Below are 16,795 nucleotides of genomic sequence, written 5' to 3'. Positions count from 1 at the left end.
TCTTTAACATATCATTTACATCATGACCTGCAATTCACTCCATCAATCCAATGTGACCTCTGTGCCCTGTGACCTACCTTATCATTACTGTGTATACCCCTTGACCTGATGTGACCTATGACCTACCTCATCCACACCCCCAGACCTGCCGGCGGAACACATGCTGGAGAGGGGGGCCATGCCGACTGTGCTGCCCTGGAAGGTGATGCCTCTGTTGACCAACAGAAAGGGAAGACTTCAGTTTTAGTATTAGTCAAAGTCATAAATCTTCAAACTTCAATAGATCAATCTAAGTGAAAGAGACTTTTGATCATTCTTCTGGCAACTTGTACAACCTTTAAACCTCTCAAAGCCTGCTATCGATAGATTCTAAAAATCATTGATGAAAATTATCATAAATCAAGTCTGATGCACATATTTTGTACAAGGGCATAACGTAAAACATATCATACATCTGCTGAAACATCATTTGTCACTTGTAGTGCCTGCAGCAAATATGAAATACAACTCTTTACTTTCAACTGACAGTAAGAATTCTGGTTAGCAAAATATTCCATACAATGACCAAAAAATAACATTTTATCCTACACAAGCTGTAGCCACAGTGAAGCCATATTGCACAACTAGGCTGACGAAAATGCACCGTGCTTCGACCGAGGTTGACCAGAAAGAAAGAAGAGAGTAACTGACGTGATGAGCTGTGCGTTGTCGTTGTCGGGGTTGTCTGGCAGCAGGTTGTCCTGGCGCCAGTCCAGGAACTTGTACATGGTTTCAGAAGCGACAGCTGTGATGTCGATGGGGTTACCGCTGGTCCACACCTCGATGCCCATCAGCGCAACTCGCATGTTGATGGTCTTGTAGATCTGGAGAATTTTCCATGATTTAAACCCTAGTAGCATTCTGTGCATATTCACTTCCAAAAGGGTAAAATGTGATTTCTTTTGGGTTTTCAGTTCTTCTGTTACCAAAGTTTTTTCAAGAATCCTGATTAAAGCGATACACAAGAAGCTTTGCCAAATTTGCCAGAGGCTCTCAGAAGGTTGCTTTCGCTATTGCTTACATATGTACAAGGAAATAACAGAGACATTAAAAAATCCTTACAGAGTCGGCAATGTTCGCAGCCTCCTGCAGCCTGTCCAGCACTGCTTGCCTGTTACTGTCATACTTCTGGTACTGATGTGAGAAACAAAATGCGAAACTTAATAGTAAGGAATGTATAATGCACTTAGTAATTATGATTCTGGATCACAAGGCTAGGGGTTCAAATCCTGGCCTCCCATTGGAGCTACAGTTCTTGGAAAGAGACATTGTAGACCATTGGTCTAATGTTCAAAGAGAGCCAAAGCTTGAGCATTTCTAAGAACCCTCAAAACTTCTCAGAATACAGTGGTAAGCTGTTAATAAACATCCCACACCCACCAATTCCCTAAGATGCTGTGCTTGTCACAATTATTACAGATCTAGTGTGTTACGACAGGTAGTCATTCACCTGTTATGTTTAACTTGCAGGTTTGGAAATGATCCCATAACAAAACAAACCTCCATGTTGTCAGCCACCATGATGAGCTCCACATACTTGGTCTCTGTTCTGGACTCCATCACCTGTCGCCTCATCTGGAACAATAACACAAACACCTGTCATACTCCAGAACTAGCTTCAACAACACAGACACCTGTCATACTCCAGAACTGGCTTCAACAACACAAACACCTGTCATACTCCAGAACTGGCTTCAGCAACACAAGCACCTGTCATACTCCAGAACTGGCTTCAGCAACACAAGCACTGTCATACTCCAGAACTGGCTTCAGCAACACAAGCACTGTCATACTCCAGAACTGGCTTCAGCAACACAAGCACCTGTAATACTCCAGAACTAGCTTCAGCAACACAGACACCTGTCATACTCCAGAACTGGCTTCAGCAACACAAACACCTGTCATACTCCAGAACTGGCTTCAGCAACACAAGCACCTGTCATACTCCAGAACTGGCCTCAGCAACACAAACACCTGTCATACTCCAGAACTGGCTTCAACAACACAAGCACCTGTCATACTCCAGAACTGGCTTCAACAACACAAGCACCTGTCATACTCCAGAACTGGCCTCAGCAACACAAACACCTGTCATACTCCAGAACTGGCTTCAACAACACAAGCACCTGTCATACTCCAGAACTGGCTTCAACAACACAAGCACCTGTCATACTCCAGAACTGGCCTCAGCAACACAAACACCTGTCATACTCCAGAACTGGCTTCAACAACACAAGCACCTGTCATACTCCAGAACTGGCTTCAACAACACAAGCACCTGTCATACTCCAGAACTGGCTTCAACAACACAAACACCTGTCATACTCCAGAACTGGCTTCAGCAACACAAGCACCTGTCATACTCCAGAACTGGCCTCAGCAACACAAACACCTGTCATACTCCAGAACTGGCTTCAACAACACAAGCACCTGTCATACTCCAGAACTGGCTTCAACAACACAAACACCTGTCATACTCCAGAACTGGCCTCAGCAACACAAGCACCTGTCAAACTATACAACAGTTGCTTCAGCAACGCAAAACTACGTATACAACTGGCTTCAACAACACAAATACTACATGTCAAACAATCTAAAGTGACATAATCAAAGTTGAAAAGTTCTGTCTTTGAGTTTAGACTCCAGTCAGGATCTCTACCGGCAGAATCTGACAGGTTGCACTCTATAGAAGGCAAGCAAGCAGGGACGTGTGATATCTTGTCTGATGGCCCTTCTTCGAGTGTAATGGTTTTCTGTTCAAATTGGTGTAGAGCTGGTGCAAATCTCTAGTTCAAGAATATTGCCTGTTTCTAAATATCTATTTCCCCAGTGGCACCTTTCATATTGCACAATATCATTCACCACAATATCAAGAGTCCAACACAGTACTGGTAGTTTTAAAAGTACAGATCTATAGAGACATTGATTTTCTTGGCTTAATCTCCGTGGATATTGTTTCACCTCTAGTGTTGCTGTTTGGATTTTATATAAATCAATGAGTGAATTGCTTTCTTTATGAGTAAACTCATAGATTCTAACTTGTCACTTATCTCAAACGAGTTTTCCATGACTCCTATTTCATTGTATGTAAAGCCTAGGTTACACATAGCCGAACATGGCCTCCCGACTCTCCCCCGACCATGGTTGGAGTGATTCGGGAGTGATTCGGGAGCTAGCTCGGTTGGCGTTCGGCCGAGTCGGCTGGCGTTCGGCTGAGTCGGCTGGTGTTCGGCTGCGCCAGCCGAATGTTTTGAAAATTTCAAAACATTCGGCTCTGGACGGAGGGTCTGAAATGGGTCGGCTGGTGTTCGGCTGGTGTTTGGCGCGGTCGGCTGTTGCTCGGCTGGTATTCGGGATTGAGTCAGTAGTAAAATTAGAACCTTAACCATGATAGAAACACTACTGACTTAATCCCAACTAGTTTCAAACCTACCCATAAATCACCCCAAGGCCGTAGACAAAACTCTGCTCACTAATTCTCAACCAAGTGACTACTATCGGAACGTGGGCGAATCACCCCCGACCTTCACACGACCAAAAACAAAGAAGAACACTAAAAGCAGTATTAAAGCTAGCCATGATCCGAATTCGATCTCTCGGTGATGTTAACAACATAATAGAATGGATTATTTTAAGTAAAACCGAAAATGACCCCTCTTTTGAAAGTCGCTGAATATGTCCATTTAAATTCGTGAGAGGGTCTGCAATCGGTCGGGGTTTAGTCAAGAGAGATTCGGCAGTCTGCAGCTAGAGGTCGGGATGGTTGGGAGTAAGCTAGAAAGCATTCGGGGCCCATTCGGGAGTAATTCGTTTACTGGTTAGGAGATGATCGGCGCATCTTCGGCGCATGTTCGGCGCCAAAGATAGGCATGGCCCAAAAACTGGTCAGAATGCTCCCGAACTACCGCCGACCTGAGTCGGCTAGCGTTGGGAGCCATGTTCGGCTATGTGTAACCTAGGCTTAAGAAAGTTTAGCTAATCTAGCCCTCAGAATCAACTACACATACCACACATGACAATAAAGGAAGACAAAGTTGAAAACAAAGAAGTAAAAACAAAGACGTAAAGTACATATTTTAACGATTTGCTCTCTTCCTCCTTTACTTACCCTTGCATTCTCTACTCTTTTCTTCTCTGTTGCAAAGTCAATTTCTATTGGATCAGGCACACTGTCATGTCCTGAGGAAAGAAATATCAGCTTTAAACACAGTATAAATAAAAAACCTTACAGATTTGTCCCACATCTGCCCTTATTGTTCTTCTTTCAATTAGCCCCCCCCCCCCCCCCTGCTGGTCAAATTCAACAACAAAACTGAAGCATGGCAATGCTGACTCATGATAAAGGAAACATTGTCATGATAACTCTCAGCAAAAACAACATTCTTGGAAGTCCTGTCAAACATGTCATTACAGTACTTCACATTGCTATCAATAATTCAACATTCAGGTCTATTATTCCACTTTCATAAAAACATAACACCTCTGCCTCCAGCTACTGTGTTTTATTTCTTCATCAACAAATCAAGAGAACTAAAACATAACCTTTTGTTGAAACAAAGTGGAGGAAAATTATTCTGAAAAAGAACTCAGTATCTGTCAAACCTACATTATCTATCATTATCTATCAGAAGCTGACAGCTAGTATGACATGGTCTTGGTGTGTCGACCAGTGGAATTTTTGCTGGAGGAGGTTCTGTTATCTTCTCCATCTAAAACATGTGGCCTTGTCACTAGTCTGAGTGATTGATGGTGTAATAACCATTGAAAAGCACTTCTGCTAAATTAGGGTAGCTTCAAACTGATAACACCAGTCACCCAAATGTTTTTGTACTGTTTGTTGTATAATGTATAATTGCTATGGCACATTATATGAGCCCTGGACTAAAACTTAACATCAAGACACTTTTCTTACGCAATTGGCTTAACCCAAATTAGATCAATAACATAATATGAAGGTTTCTATGTTTGGCATCAATTACCTTTCTAACAGGTTCCAATATGGGTCATGGACTGTTCCAAAACCAATCAGCCAAAAAGCACAAAAACACTCCCATACATTTTTTGTCAACCAAGATTATATCTCTTATCTGCAGTTAGATCCTGAACCACCAGGTGGTGTACTTAGAGGTATCAGCATACTGTACATCACAAATACATGTACATGCGCCACAGTATATTATATGTGTAGAACTCACCACAGAATCTCCTGGGCATGTTGATATCTGTGGTTCTGTACATGATATGTTGTTCTGTAGAGTTCTGCAGGGGCTCTATGTAGAACGTCTCGTTAGCCAGATGGATTACGCCACTGAAACATACGGGGAAAAATGGTAACGTTGGGTAACATAAATTCGGGATTTTTCCGATAATGGTTGACTGAAATCAATCTAGCAGAACAATAAACCATCCTTTTTTTCTATTATTCTGTCAGTATCATGTACTATCTTTGCACTAATCATATATATGGTAGATTTTGTCTCTAGTCGTGCTGACACCATAATATTTCAACTTCAAACTACCGTCCGCCGCACGCACAATTACGGTGCTGTCGGACAGGGGGGCACATTAATTCGGGAGAGAAGATTCGTCTTGAATATCTTACCGCTAATCACATTTTATACAGCAGCTATTCGTTCTATCCTTGGCTTGAGGAGAGTGCTATGGATATAGACGTGTCCAAGTAAAAAAAATACACGAAAAAACGGCCGTACCGCACACATCAGGCCAGTTCGGGAACAACCCGTGTGTTGAGTCGGTAGAACTTCACTCAAAGTCGGCCCATCGTCATCATCGGGCAACGTGTAACGTTACATTATTCATGGGAAGTTAGCTGGATGCCGTAGCAATGGTAATACTACTATGTCCATGTGTTCCTTGTTGTGTTAGGAGCAAACTTTGAGGAAAATATCTTCCTCAGTCCACTATCACACACAGCATTTAGACAAAAAGTGTTCCTCACAAACCTTTGTCGTCTGCTTGACAACAGGATTCTGGTTAACAATATGGCGGCGGGAAAATACACGTGCCGTAGGTTGTAGCAACAGAGAGGAGTTTTGATGATTGATCACACTTAGAATCCAGTTAGAGGTTAGCAAAAGAGATTGTAATAAGTTGTCTTATAAATAATTGTGTTTAGCAGGCAGGAGATGTGACATTTGTCTTATAAACCAGCGAACAACTGTGCTGGGTGATTCTCCCACGAAGCCCTCAGACTCTGTCAATAAGCGACGGAGAGTTTTTGACGTCGCCAACTTCTAATGCATGGTTATCGAAGCTTTTCAGCCAGTGTTCTGAATACGTTAGTCTATCTGCTTTGCATTGCTGGCGTTATAACTGATTTTGCATCTAGCACATATCCCTAAATACCCCGTTTTCGAAAAATCCCGACTTTAAGTACCCCACGAATTTAGGTTACCCAAGGTTATAAGAAATAGAATAGATGTTGCATGGACACAATTACTAGGGTAAGAGTAATATTGCTAATACATATTCTGCTGTCGTCAGCTTACGAGATCATGATATTTTCCAACAGGGCTTGGACTTGAGCTTGTGTACCAGGGCTGGAAACCCATTTTTTACTGATGTTGTCGTGGCAAAGTCGGGTCAGCTTGAGGGTCAAAGAACACTTTTGGTCCAAACATTCCCTATCTGGTGCAGAAGGACCAGAAAGTGGCTTTAGTGATCAACCCAAAGTATACAGGACTCATGGTTCACGATTTTGTTGCTTCCACTTCCACCCTTATCCTCCTCCTCCATTAGATGGCTGTTCAGCACCATGGCAACCTCACCTGATCCCGTTACACGTGCTGAGCGCCACCGTCGAGCCCTCCTCCCCGCGCACTGTACCGTGGTAATGGCAGTGGTTCTGCAGGAAGGGGAAAGGAAAATATTGTCAACTGCCCTTCTACATTTCTTCTGGAACACAAAACAACATGGATATCTGATTCAGACAGTGATTACTCTTCTTCTTCTTTCAGAGTTCTTACTCAAGTATTTTTCTTTCATTACCATCACATCTGTTCTCACATGTTTTATACCTTCTTATCTCTTTACTGGAGTACTTGTATATACAGACGAAGCCACTTAATTGCACCTCGGATAAACGCACCTTCCATTTAATTGCACCGAATCCCAATATCCAAAACGGTTCCCATTCACTGCATTGTTAGTGACTCCGCATATCTGCACCGCGCATGGTCACCAATGCCGGATAACTGCACCAATCTTTTTCAAAAATCCTCGACAAGTCAACTGAAAGGGTGCGCTAAAATCGGCAAACGTAGTACAAATGAGCCGATACCTGCCGGTGTAAAGGCGCAATACCGCCAATATGTTTAAAACTGTTTTGAGTAAGAAAACAAGGCGGTCTCCATTGGCAGTTAAACGTTGATAGGAATCGTATGGGAGGTCCCGGGCGGGTCACCCGTAATCAGTAACCAAGTTTTAGTTTCAATTCCTAGTTTCATGGCGGTACATGATTTACGTAAATCGACAACTGCACTCTACGTAATGTAACACAGAAACTGTTATCCCATGAGTGGCATGACGATGTTTCAGAATGCCTCCCCTGCAACATTACGTGTGTTGTAATGCGGTAGATCGCATGGAAAAATGAAACAATGCAAAATCAAAACAGGTTCGTAGTCATTTCTTTATCCAATAACTAAATAATATTTGGCTGTTTTCTTTGTGCTAGTGTTTCTGACTAACAATACACCCCCTCGCCCATGGTGGTGCGGTCCTGCTGGGCATTTCGCATAATTGCACCAGCCGGATAATTGCACCAAAAACGCTGACAAATGGATGGTGCAGTTAAGCGGATTCTACTGTACATCATCATACATTTATTTTGAACCCTTCATAAAAGTAAGGAAACTATGTCATAAAAGTGACACTTTTGTATGGCCTAAGAAGTCCTATCTTAGACTAGTAGAGAAGGTTTGTGTCCATTTATAATTATACAATCTATTGGCAGCTGCAGTTACTGTTACACATCCTCCAAGATTCTTACCTGTTGACTGGGCCATTCTACCACAGGCGTGCCATCAGACAGGTAATACTTCTCAAAATAATGCTTTCCAAACAGATTCCTAGAAAACAAGTTTTGTAACATAGTAATGTCAAGGTCATGCACACATTGCTATGTATACTGTCATGAAACACCAGTAACCTAATTATAGCCACCAAAATATCATTGGTCCATCTAACTTAAAAGGTAATCCACCATTTGTTTGCAAGTTAATAGTTTTTAGAAATCTGTATATCTTATGTTATGATTATGTATTATGGTTCTTTTAATCCTATAATCTGTATGTATGAATGTTTATAAGCTAGCTATGTAAGCATGTTTATTGTTATTCTGATGAACCCTGGAAGATTGGCCTAGATGAGGCTAAAAGTTATTGAAATAAACGAAATTGAGCTGGCTTAACTGGATTGGCCTTGATAGGGCTGAGGGTTAGCAAAAGATTCAAACGAACTAAACGAAATTCAGTTGCCTTAACATGATATAAAAATGTTAACCTTACCTGTTTAATCTGACGTCTAATGTGAGCGCCATGTTGAACCCTTTGACCTTGAAGACACCTTGTAACATATGACCACGCTGTAGGGACAGACAAAACATGGTGTGAAAAAAAAAAGAAATTCTTTATCTGCTTTATCAACCTTCAACATGCTACTAACAGATGTTTATGGCTGATATGTAGTGATAGTTATTGAACAATATTGCAACAGTTCAAAGAATATAAATAATCTGTAAACAGATTCTGTCTATAGCAATGGACTGTAATGTAAAAGTTAACATTGTATACAGGGTATGGAGTACAAATCTATACATTAACACAAGCCAAAAGGAGAAGAGACCGTCCATACTTTTAAAAAAACCTTATTGAGTCAGAAACTGGTTAAAGTGAAAAAGACTTGACTGAAATGATGTACAAAATAGAGAATACAGGAAGCTGAACTTTGAATATGCTTCAACTCGTTAGAGTAAGAATTATGTATACATGTATGTATGTATGTATGTATGTATGTACATTTTGTATGTAACACAAGCTGTTGTTAGCTGAGTCACCACTCTGCCCAATGCTAATCACAATAATGGCATTCAATCTTTACCATAGTAAAGGATTTTCATCACCTCTGACCACTCAATAACGATTCCAAAGGTTCCCATACAAACTATACTACAATATCTGCATGTGAATGGGAGTCTTAAAGCTGTGGATTGTGTATCTGTCTAGTACATAAGCTAAACTAATAAAAACACACCTAACTTAACTCAAGGTGATTATACCTAAGCCTTAGGAGGACCTTGCCTATTGTGTAAGAGAAGGTAGGATGCAACTTGGAGTGAGATGGAGATATCATCAACCCTTTCCGCCTAAGTTAAGCGTGACAGGAAGGAAGGAGGATACACCAATCCCCAGTGGGACTGCCATTCACGTTTTTTGTGACGTGACCTTGTGAATCACTTGACCTTAAGAAAAGAATGGAGGGATCTTACGAACTTAGGCAGAAACTGCTTCATAAATTAAAAATGAGTCTGTAGTGTGTGTCCTGTGAAATGAGACATGTCGTGTGTGTGGTGCTTGCGTGCCAGGTTATGATTCACATTCACGGGGTTCTTACCACAGTTTAGTCATATATGTAGTTCTGCAAACTAAAGGTATTGTACATGTAAATATGGAATGAATTTTTTGTTGAAATGTTCGAATCTATGGTTTTATTTTCGAGGTATTTGAGGGGACCTCTCCCATGTGAAATCATGATAATGCAAAATCTTAACTACAACTTTACCACAGAATTGTTTTACAGCGAACTGAAGACACAGAGTAAACCTTAACGTCCTTTTCCCTGGTAATGACAGTACTGTAATGCAAAATCAAGCCCCCGCAAAAATAGATAAATTTACAGTATGATACTACGATTTCACAGAGCCTGAATCACAGGGGGACAAAATATACATTGAAAAGTCTCCCAACATGTTACACATACATTGTACGTTTCATGCGTTCAAAATATGGTGCACATTGTCTTTATCTTTGTCTTTATTGAAGAAAATCCATTAGTGGTGTGCCCTAAGGCACATCACTAATCTTCCTGGACTTCTTAACATCTTACAATACAACATCAAAATAACAATACATGCATTGACGATAACAACATAACAACATTCAATATTTACATTAATTACAGATAGCTGATTACATGACATTTAAAAAAACTATCGAATTGAAATTGATTCAGGAATCTACTTAAAATTAGAGGTCCTTCCTTAATTGAGTAAAATCATTTGCGATTCAATGCCACTTTACTTATGAATCAGTTCTACACTTTATAACAAGAGCTCACAGATTCTGGCTTTAAAAGTACGAGCAGAAAGGGTGGTCTGTAGCTCTACCGGGAGCTGATTCCACGTTGAAACAGCCCTGTACATAAATGTCTTCTTCAATGCATTTGTTCTAGGTTTGTCTACTCTAAAAGTTGGCTTTGAAGCAAATCGTGTTCTGTGCGTGTGCTGCTTGTTGACAGAAAGCAGTCTACTCGCAAGACACACAGGTTCATTAGTGAAAACAATCCTTCTAAAAGTAGTCATTGTGTTCAATGATAGTCTAGTGTGTACAGGTTTCCACAGTGGTTTCAACTGAAGCAAACGTGAAGCCTTATTTTGCACTATTTGTAGGGACTTGATATTTCTCTTTGTAGTGCATGACCAGACAGGGCTACAGTAGTCCATGTGAGTCAATGTCAGGCATTCAATCACCATTTTTAAGAGTGTCTGGTCCATGTATGTTGCACATCTTCCGATCATTCCAAGGGACCTGGCCATTTTCTTTGAGGTTGTCTTCGTGTGAGTGTTCCAGGTAAGACATTCATCGACAGTTGTACCAAGTAGTTTTACCTCCGGGACTTGTTCAATACGTTTGCCATCAACAATTAGGTTGAGTGTCGGTCTTGCCAGCAGTTTGGGTACACTCCCAAAAACCATACATTTTGTTTTGTTTTTGTTTAGGAAAAGCTTGTTCGTTTTTACCCAGTTGCAGATGTTGTTCACCTCTCTTTGTAGTTTACATGAAATTATGTCAATTGAAGGGTGCACATTGTAAGAACACATCTTTAATATTAAAATCGTGAGGTGGAAAAATCCATCAAGTCAACTGTCCATTTGTACTACTACTACATGCAGTCACCCCTCTGAGTAGGTAAGACAGTCGGAGCTGCACAGTTCCTGTTTAGTACTTTTCTTTGGCCCTTCACACAATAGGTTGGCTTGATGGATTTGTCCACGTAACTAACATCTTTCCTCTGTAAATGGAAGCAGGTTGGTGGTCCGTAAAAGCGTGAACCTTCTAATCTTTTAAAAACTGAAGTTATACTCTTCAATTAAGGACTTAATTCAATAAGAAGCTCACACTTCAATACATCCAACTACTTATGAATTTCAGTTGTACTTATTCCAGTTTGGAACGGTTCTACCTGGTAATGAGGGCCTTAACATCAGATTCACAGATGATAAACATTTTGTTGTTTATCATCGATTGATGGAAGTAACACTAGTCAAGAGTTTAGGCTGTTGCACTCAAACATAAAAAAATCAGCAAATTTTCCTGCACAGCAATGGCACTATACAAACAATGTGTTTACTTGGCAAAGTTAAAAGACTCACTGACAGCTTCTTATTTCAAAGCCATTATAACATGGAGGGGCTGTTTAAGATAGTGTATCATCTTTGTCGAAAAGCTTTGTTAAAAAGGTTTTAAGTGCTAATTGACATGACCAACCTGGAATCCCATTCAAAAGATACTCTCCATTGTACCTACAGCAATTTTCCATCGTTCAGTTTTCTATTTTGTTTGCAGCCGACAAAAAGGAAAAGCCACTTATGTTCAAGTCATTGAATCTTTTTATCACATTGTGAGCTCTGGTAATGACACGCATGCCCGTATTCACCTTGCAAGGACAGGGTGTTTCTATAACGCATCAAAACTGGTCTGACAACTTTATCCGAAGTGAACAAATCTCTGCACAATAAGACCAAGGTAGGGTGCCAATCTGCCATTTCCATCAAATTCAATTACCAGCTATTCAACAATGACAGAAGTTCTTTGTCAAGATTCTTCTCAGCCTCTCTAACACCACTTAAGTAAGCATTTCTTCCTCTATTGATGCAGAAAAATCCTTTTTGGCTTATTGCTTACAAGGAAAGGTCTTGCCTAATCTACCAAAGGCTTGGACAGGTGCTCTTGAGCAACAAAGGGCATAATCTGCATTTTGTTCGATGGAAGGTCTCATGCAGTGTTCCTGTCAATCAATGATTTTCCGCGGCATTCCCGACCATAGAAGATAACATAATGTGTTTTGTTGGGAAGCGTGGCATCTCCCGGGGCAAGGACGGTCCAGCTTGTGTCTGTTTGGTCATTCGTGCAGCAACCAGAATAGACCTTCTCATTACCCAGTCTGCCGAATCCAACACAACGGCTGCAAGGACGTTGCGTGTTTTCTTTACAAAGCTGTGAAGAGTCAGGGGGACAATAGAGATCTAGAGCATAATATCAATATCTGTACTTCTATGGCCACTCTATAATATGGCCATTCTAGCATCAATCTCAAGAATTCGCTTTTGAAAAACAGACGAAAAGAAAAGTCTGGACATAAACTGTCACTGTGTCGGTCATTCCATAGCAGGGACAATATCAAGAAGAAAGGGGAGAAACATGAGGATTTACAATGCATGGAAGAAGAAACCACTTCGGGTTGAGGTACATTTAGTCAGTTTTCTAACCTGCAATTAACTTTTCAATATATAAACTGTTTTTTTCTAAGAAGATGGACGCAGCATGTTTTATGCCTTTTTTATAGCCAAAAAATGGGTTTGATGCTGTTTAACCGGCTATTAGGGTTGGACTCCTACACAGCAGGGCTCCTGTCTGCAAGTGTTCACCTGGTTTCAAAACCTGGTTCCAAAAGAAAGAAAATTTCTAGGTACTTTGTGTTGTATTATTGGTCTGCTTTGCATCTGTCCCTTTTAGTTTTACGCTAACACCTTAACACTCAGACAAACGACATTTTTCACTGACGGTAAGTAATGACTGACTGCGTCCTTACACTGGTCATTGCGTGATCATAACATAATATATGCTGTGTTGTGGCTAAAGAAATATTACCTTGCGTGCCAACACGTAAGCAATTTTCCCCTCGTGCACACAATCGCAACATACAGAGACAGGCAATCTACGCGGCGCCTTTCTTCTTCGCCAGCGGTTGGTCGAAGACGTGCCAATCAAATACAATTTTCTACCTGGCAGAACAGCTCACAGAGCACAAGACCCGGGGGTTTGATGACAAAACATGATGTCGCCATAGTTAGGTCTAGACACAATGACAGACCAGTAGTTTTCCACATGTATGTGGTAAAACCAGTTGGCTTGTGGTTCAAGGGAAGAAACTTTTCACCTCTGAACTCCTGACGAAGCAACATTGAAATGGCTCTGTGGTCAAATACAATTTTACAAAACGTTTCGTAGAGGTTTTGAAACTTTAACGCTCATAAATTCTACAGATCTGTATTGCTGAACCATTAATCATAGCAGCCAATTGGCATTACGAAAAGTCTTTCTTTTGATTGGACCATGTTGCTTAGCCTGAGTATCATCCTTCATGTAGTTACATTGTAGTTTCAGGGCTCCCATAACCTCTATGAAGGGAGAGTACTAGTACAGTCAAACCTGCCTAGGCGACCACCTTTTCAGCGCGACCACCTGGCCATGGCGACCGCTTTTTCTCGGTCCCGAAAATTTTCCCCATAGGCACAAGCATTAAGCTGCCTGCCCAAGGCGACCACCTATCCAACGCGACCGCGACCGCCACGAATTGGGACCGCACAGAGCACAATCCCTGCCCATGGCGGCCGCCTAATTTTCAAGCGTGTGGTGACATCGGATCATTTTGCTGTCGTATTTCACGGAAATGTTTTCAAGACTTTGAAGGACAAAAATAAGAAAATATATGGAATAGCAATGTTATAGCATCGATTCTTCCATGAAGTGTTTTGATAAAACGTTCCCCTATAAACATTGTAAAGACAAATGTTTGTCAACTTTGTGATCTTGTTGTGCCTATCGTAATCTTATGGTGTACCGCAAACTCAGTACGGTTTAAACTCAATTTTCAAAACAAATGCGTAGTGCATGGCGTCAAAAAGTCAGATTTCACAGAAATTACTATCTATTTTTGTATTTTCAACCAAAATGTGTCTGTGTCTTACTAAATTCCACTATAAAATGACGTTGCGGTGGGCAAAACATCGGGCGAGAAATGTTGTTCCTTGGTCCCGACGCCATCTTGGATTTGGCGCGACCCGGATTTGGCGTACCGCTGACCTTTCTAAAACACGCTTTTGTGCATGAACATTTACGAATACTCTAGTTATTGATGAAAATTGATATTCTTATTTTCTTTTTATTTCCATGAATCTCACAAACCTTTATTTGACGCTGTGTGTTCTGCTGCAAGTGAGTGGCTTACCTTTCGATGCAGGCGCACCGAGCTTGGCGGCGCGACAAAACCACACCGTTCCGTTTTCATCTTTAGTTGTCAGATCGAAAACTTTTTGCTCCTTTTATCCAGCGGTCGGCGCCCCAAAAAAGGCTCAGGGCTAGCAGGTGCTATCTAGGGATTTGTCTTAGGCCTTAAAACTCGATGATGTGCGTGTGTGTGTGTGTGTGTGTGTGTGTGTACTATTTAATGTAACGTGTGAATGCGAGAGGGCGCTGCAAGAGTTTCGAGGCAACCATTGTTTTGTAGTCAAAACTATGACGAAAATTTGTACACGATGTAGCGGTAACGTTATACAATTATTACAACGATAACGGAAAATTACATTTTTGTAGGATCTTTCTGTCAATGAGAATTAAACCTGGTGGGGGTCATGCTGTCTAAATTCACATAATTTCCATCCATTTACGTACTGTATTTGAAAACCTCGACCTGGAGACATGTGAATCGAATCCTCTTCATGGCGACCACCTGTCCATCGCGACCGTTTTTGCTCGGTCCGCTGGGTGGTCGCCTTGGGCAGGTTTGACTGTATATGGGAGCCCTGGAACTAACTAGGATGACACTCAGGCTACAAGTTGCTTCCAAATCCAATGGAATTTGCCTTGAAGTTCATTTGAAGACATCAGAATAGGCAAAACCTGTTCTACCGACCGTCTTCCTGCTAACATTAGTTGTATGCACCTTTAGCAGGAAGATTAGGTAAGAAATGTAAAAAGCAAAACTTGTGAAATGGATGGGACAGACTGTTCTGTAAATCATTTGTTCTATCTTTTTGTACAATATTTTTTGCAGAGATTAACAGTGACTTGATAAATATGATGCCATCATTGGCCTTCCTGTTGGCGTGGCAACTGATCATGACCTTATAAGGGGATGCCCAGCCTACTTCCCCTTCCTGAGCGGCAGCATGTCATCATGGGAAGGGGAGGCAAAGGAGGAAGCTCCGGTCACTTCAGGATCCTGAATTAGGGCCACAAATCCTCATTTCAGTTCTCAGGTTACAGCTCCAAAATGTCAGCTTACAGTATATTGTACTTTTTTAAGAGTAAGAATTGATTTAATTCCAGCATAGTTCATAATGATGATGATGCTTGTGAGATTTAAACCTGTTTTCCCTTTACCACTACTTTGATCAATGACAAATTAACAAGTGAGTCTAAAATCCTTCTCACACCTTTCAGTGTATAGCGGCAGTACCTGTCTCCATTTCTATAGCCCTTGGGCCACACAGGACTATAAAGAAACACAGTGGACTACTACTAAAGAAACGATGCAGACAGAATTAGACCAAGGATTAGACATATTTCATGACTGAGACAATTACAGGAAATGTGACCGTGTTCTATCTCTGGATATGGAATTAGCCTTCCCTTGACTTTGAGGTCAGGTTACCTCAACTTCCGTCTACAAAAGGGCAAAAGCTTCCATTTTGCAACTTTTGTATTCATTAGGAAGGACACTTCCATCTAGGACTGGACCACCCACTTCTATCTCTTGCTATGACATGAGATTAAGAATGAAGTCCAAACAATTGGTGACAGTTGAATCAATGGAACAATTGAATCACAGTCAGATCGATCTGGAGGTGGCTAACTGTATCAATACATTTTATATCTAAACATAGGAAGAGCTACATGTACCTCGAAAAAAAAGAGGCTGTTTATATGGTTAATTTTTTTCATTTTAAACCATAATTGCAGCATATCCAAAAAATTAAGGTGGGGCGTGGGGTTGTTTAAAGGAGCATTCCACTCCAGAAGCGGGTATTATTTTCTGATAAATTACATGTACTTCAACTGTCCTTTCGACAATACAGTCAAACCTGCCTAGGCGACCACCTCTTCAACGCGACCACCTGGCCATGGCGACCGCTTTTTCTCGGTCCCGTAAAAATTTTCCCCATAGGCACAAGCATTAAGCAGCCTGCCCAAGGCGACCACCCGTCCAACGCGACCGCGACCGCCATGAATTGGGACCGCGCAGAGCACAATCCCTGCTCATGGCGACCACGTTTTTCCGACGTGTGGTGACATGGAATTTTGCTGTCGGATTTCGCGGAAACGTTTTTAAGACCTTGACGGACAAAAATATATGAATAGCATTGATTCCTCCATGAAGTGTTTTAATAAAACGTTCCCACTATAAAGATTGTAAATACAAAGGATTGTGAATACTTAAATATCGATGTTGTTGT

General features: G+C 41.2%; 1 protein-coding gene across 3 annotated transcripts in view; it reads right to left on the bottom strand.

The window, feature by feature from the left end:
* LOC136430671 (disintegrin and metalloproteinase domain-containing protein 12-like) overlaps nucleotides 1-16,795 on the bottom strand; it is a 57,908-nt gene that overhangs the window by 14,507 nt on the left and 26,606 nt on the right. For all 3 annotated transcript variants that reach the window (XM_066421465.1, XM_066421466.1, XM_066421467.1), the window contains exons 3-11: nucleotides 8,568-8,644; nucleotides 8,051-8,129; nucleotides 6,828-6,904; nucleotides 5,235-5,347; nucleotides 4,148-4,218; nucleotides 1,540-1,614; nucleotides 1,102-1,173; nucleotides 691-863; nucleotides 127-211 (exon numbers count right to left, since the gene is read on the bottom strand). In XM_066421465.1, the coding sequence (XP_066277562.1) occupies nucleotides 127-211; nucleotides 691-863; nucleotides 1,102-1,173; nucleotides 1,540-1,614; nucleotides 4,148-4,218; nucleotides 5,235-5,347; nucleotides 6,828-6,904; nucleotides 8,051-8,129; nucleotides 8,568-8,644 (822 nt within the window). The remainder of the gene's footprint in view (nucleotides 1-126; nucleotides 212-690; nucleotides 864-1,101; nucleotides 1,174-1,539; nucleotides 1,615-4,147; nucleotides 4,219-5,234; nucleotides 5,348-6,827; nucleotides 6,905-8,050; nucleotides 8,130-8,567; nucleotides 8,645-16,795) is intronic.

Source organism: Branchiostoma lanceolatum, chromosome 3, assembly GCF_035083965.1.
Source record: "Branchiostoma lanceolatum isolate klBraLanc5 chromosome 3, klBraLanc5.hap2, whole genome shotgun sequence".
In the NCBI taxonomy this organism is placed as follows: domain Eukaryota; kingdom Metazoa; phylum Chordata; class Leptocardii; order Amphioxiformes; family Branchiostomatidae; genus Branchiostoma; species Branchiostoma lanceolatum.
Note: the sequence above shows the minus strand (reverse complement) of the source record. Positions and strands in the feature narration are given on the sequence as shown.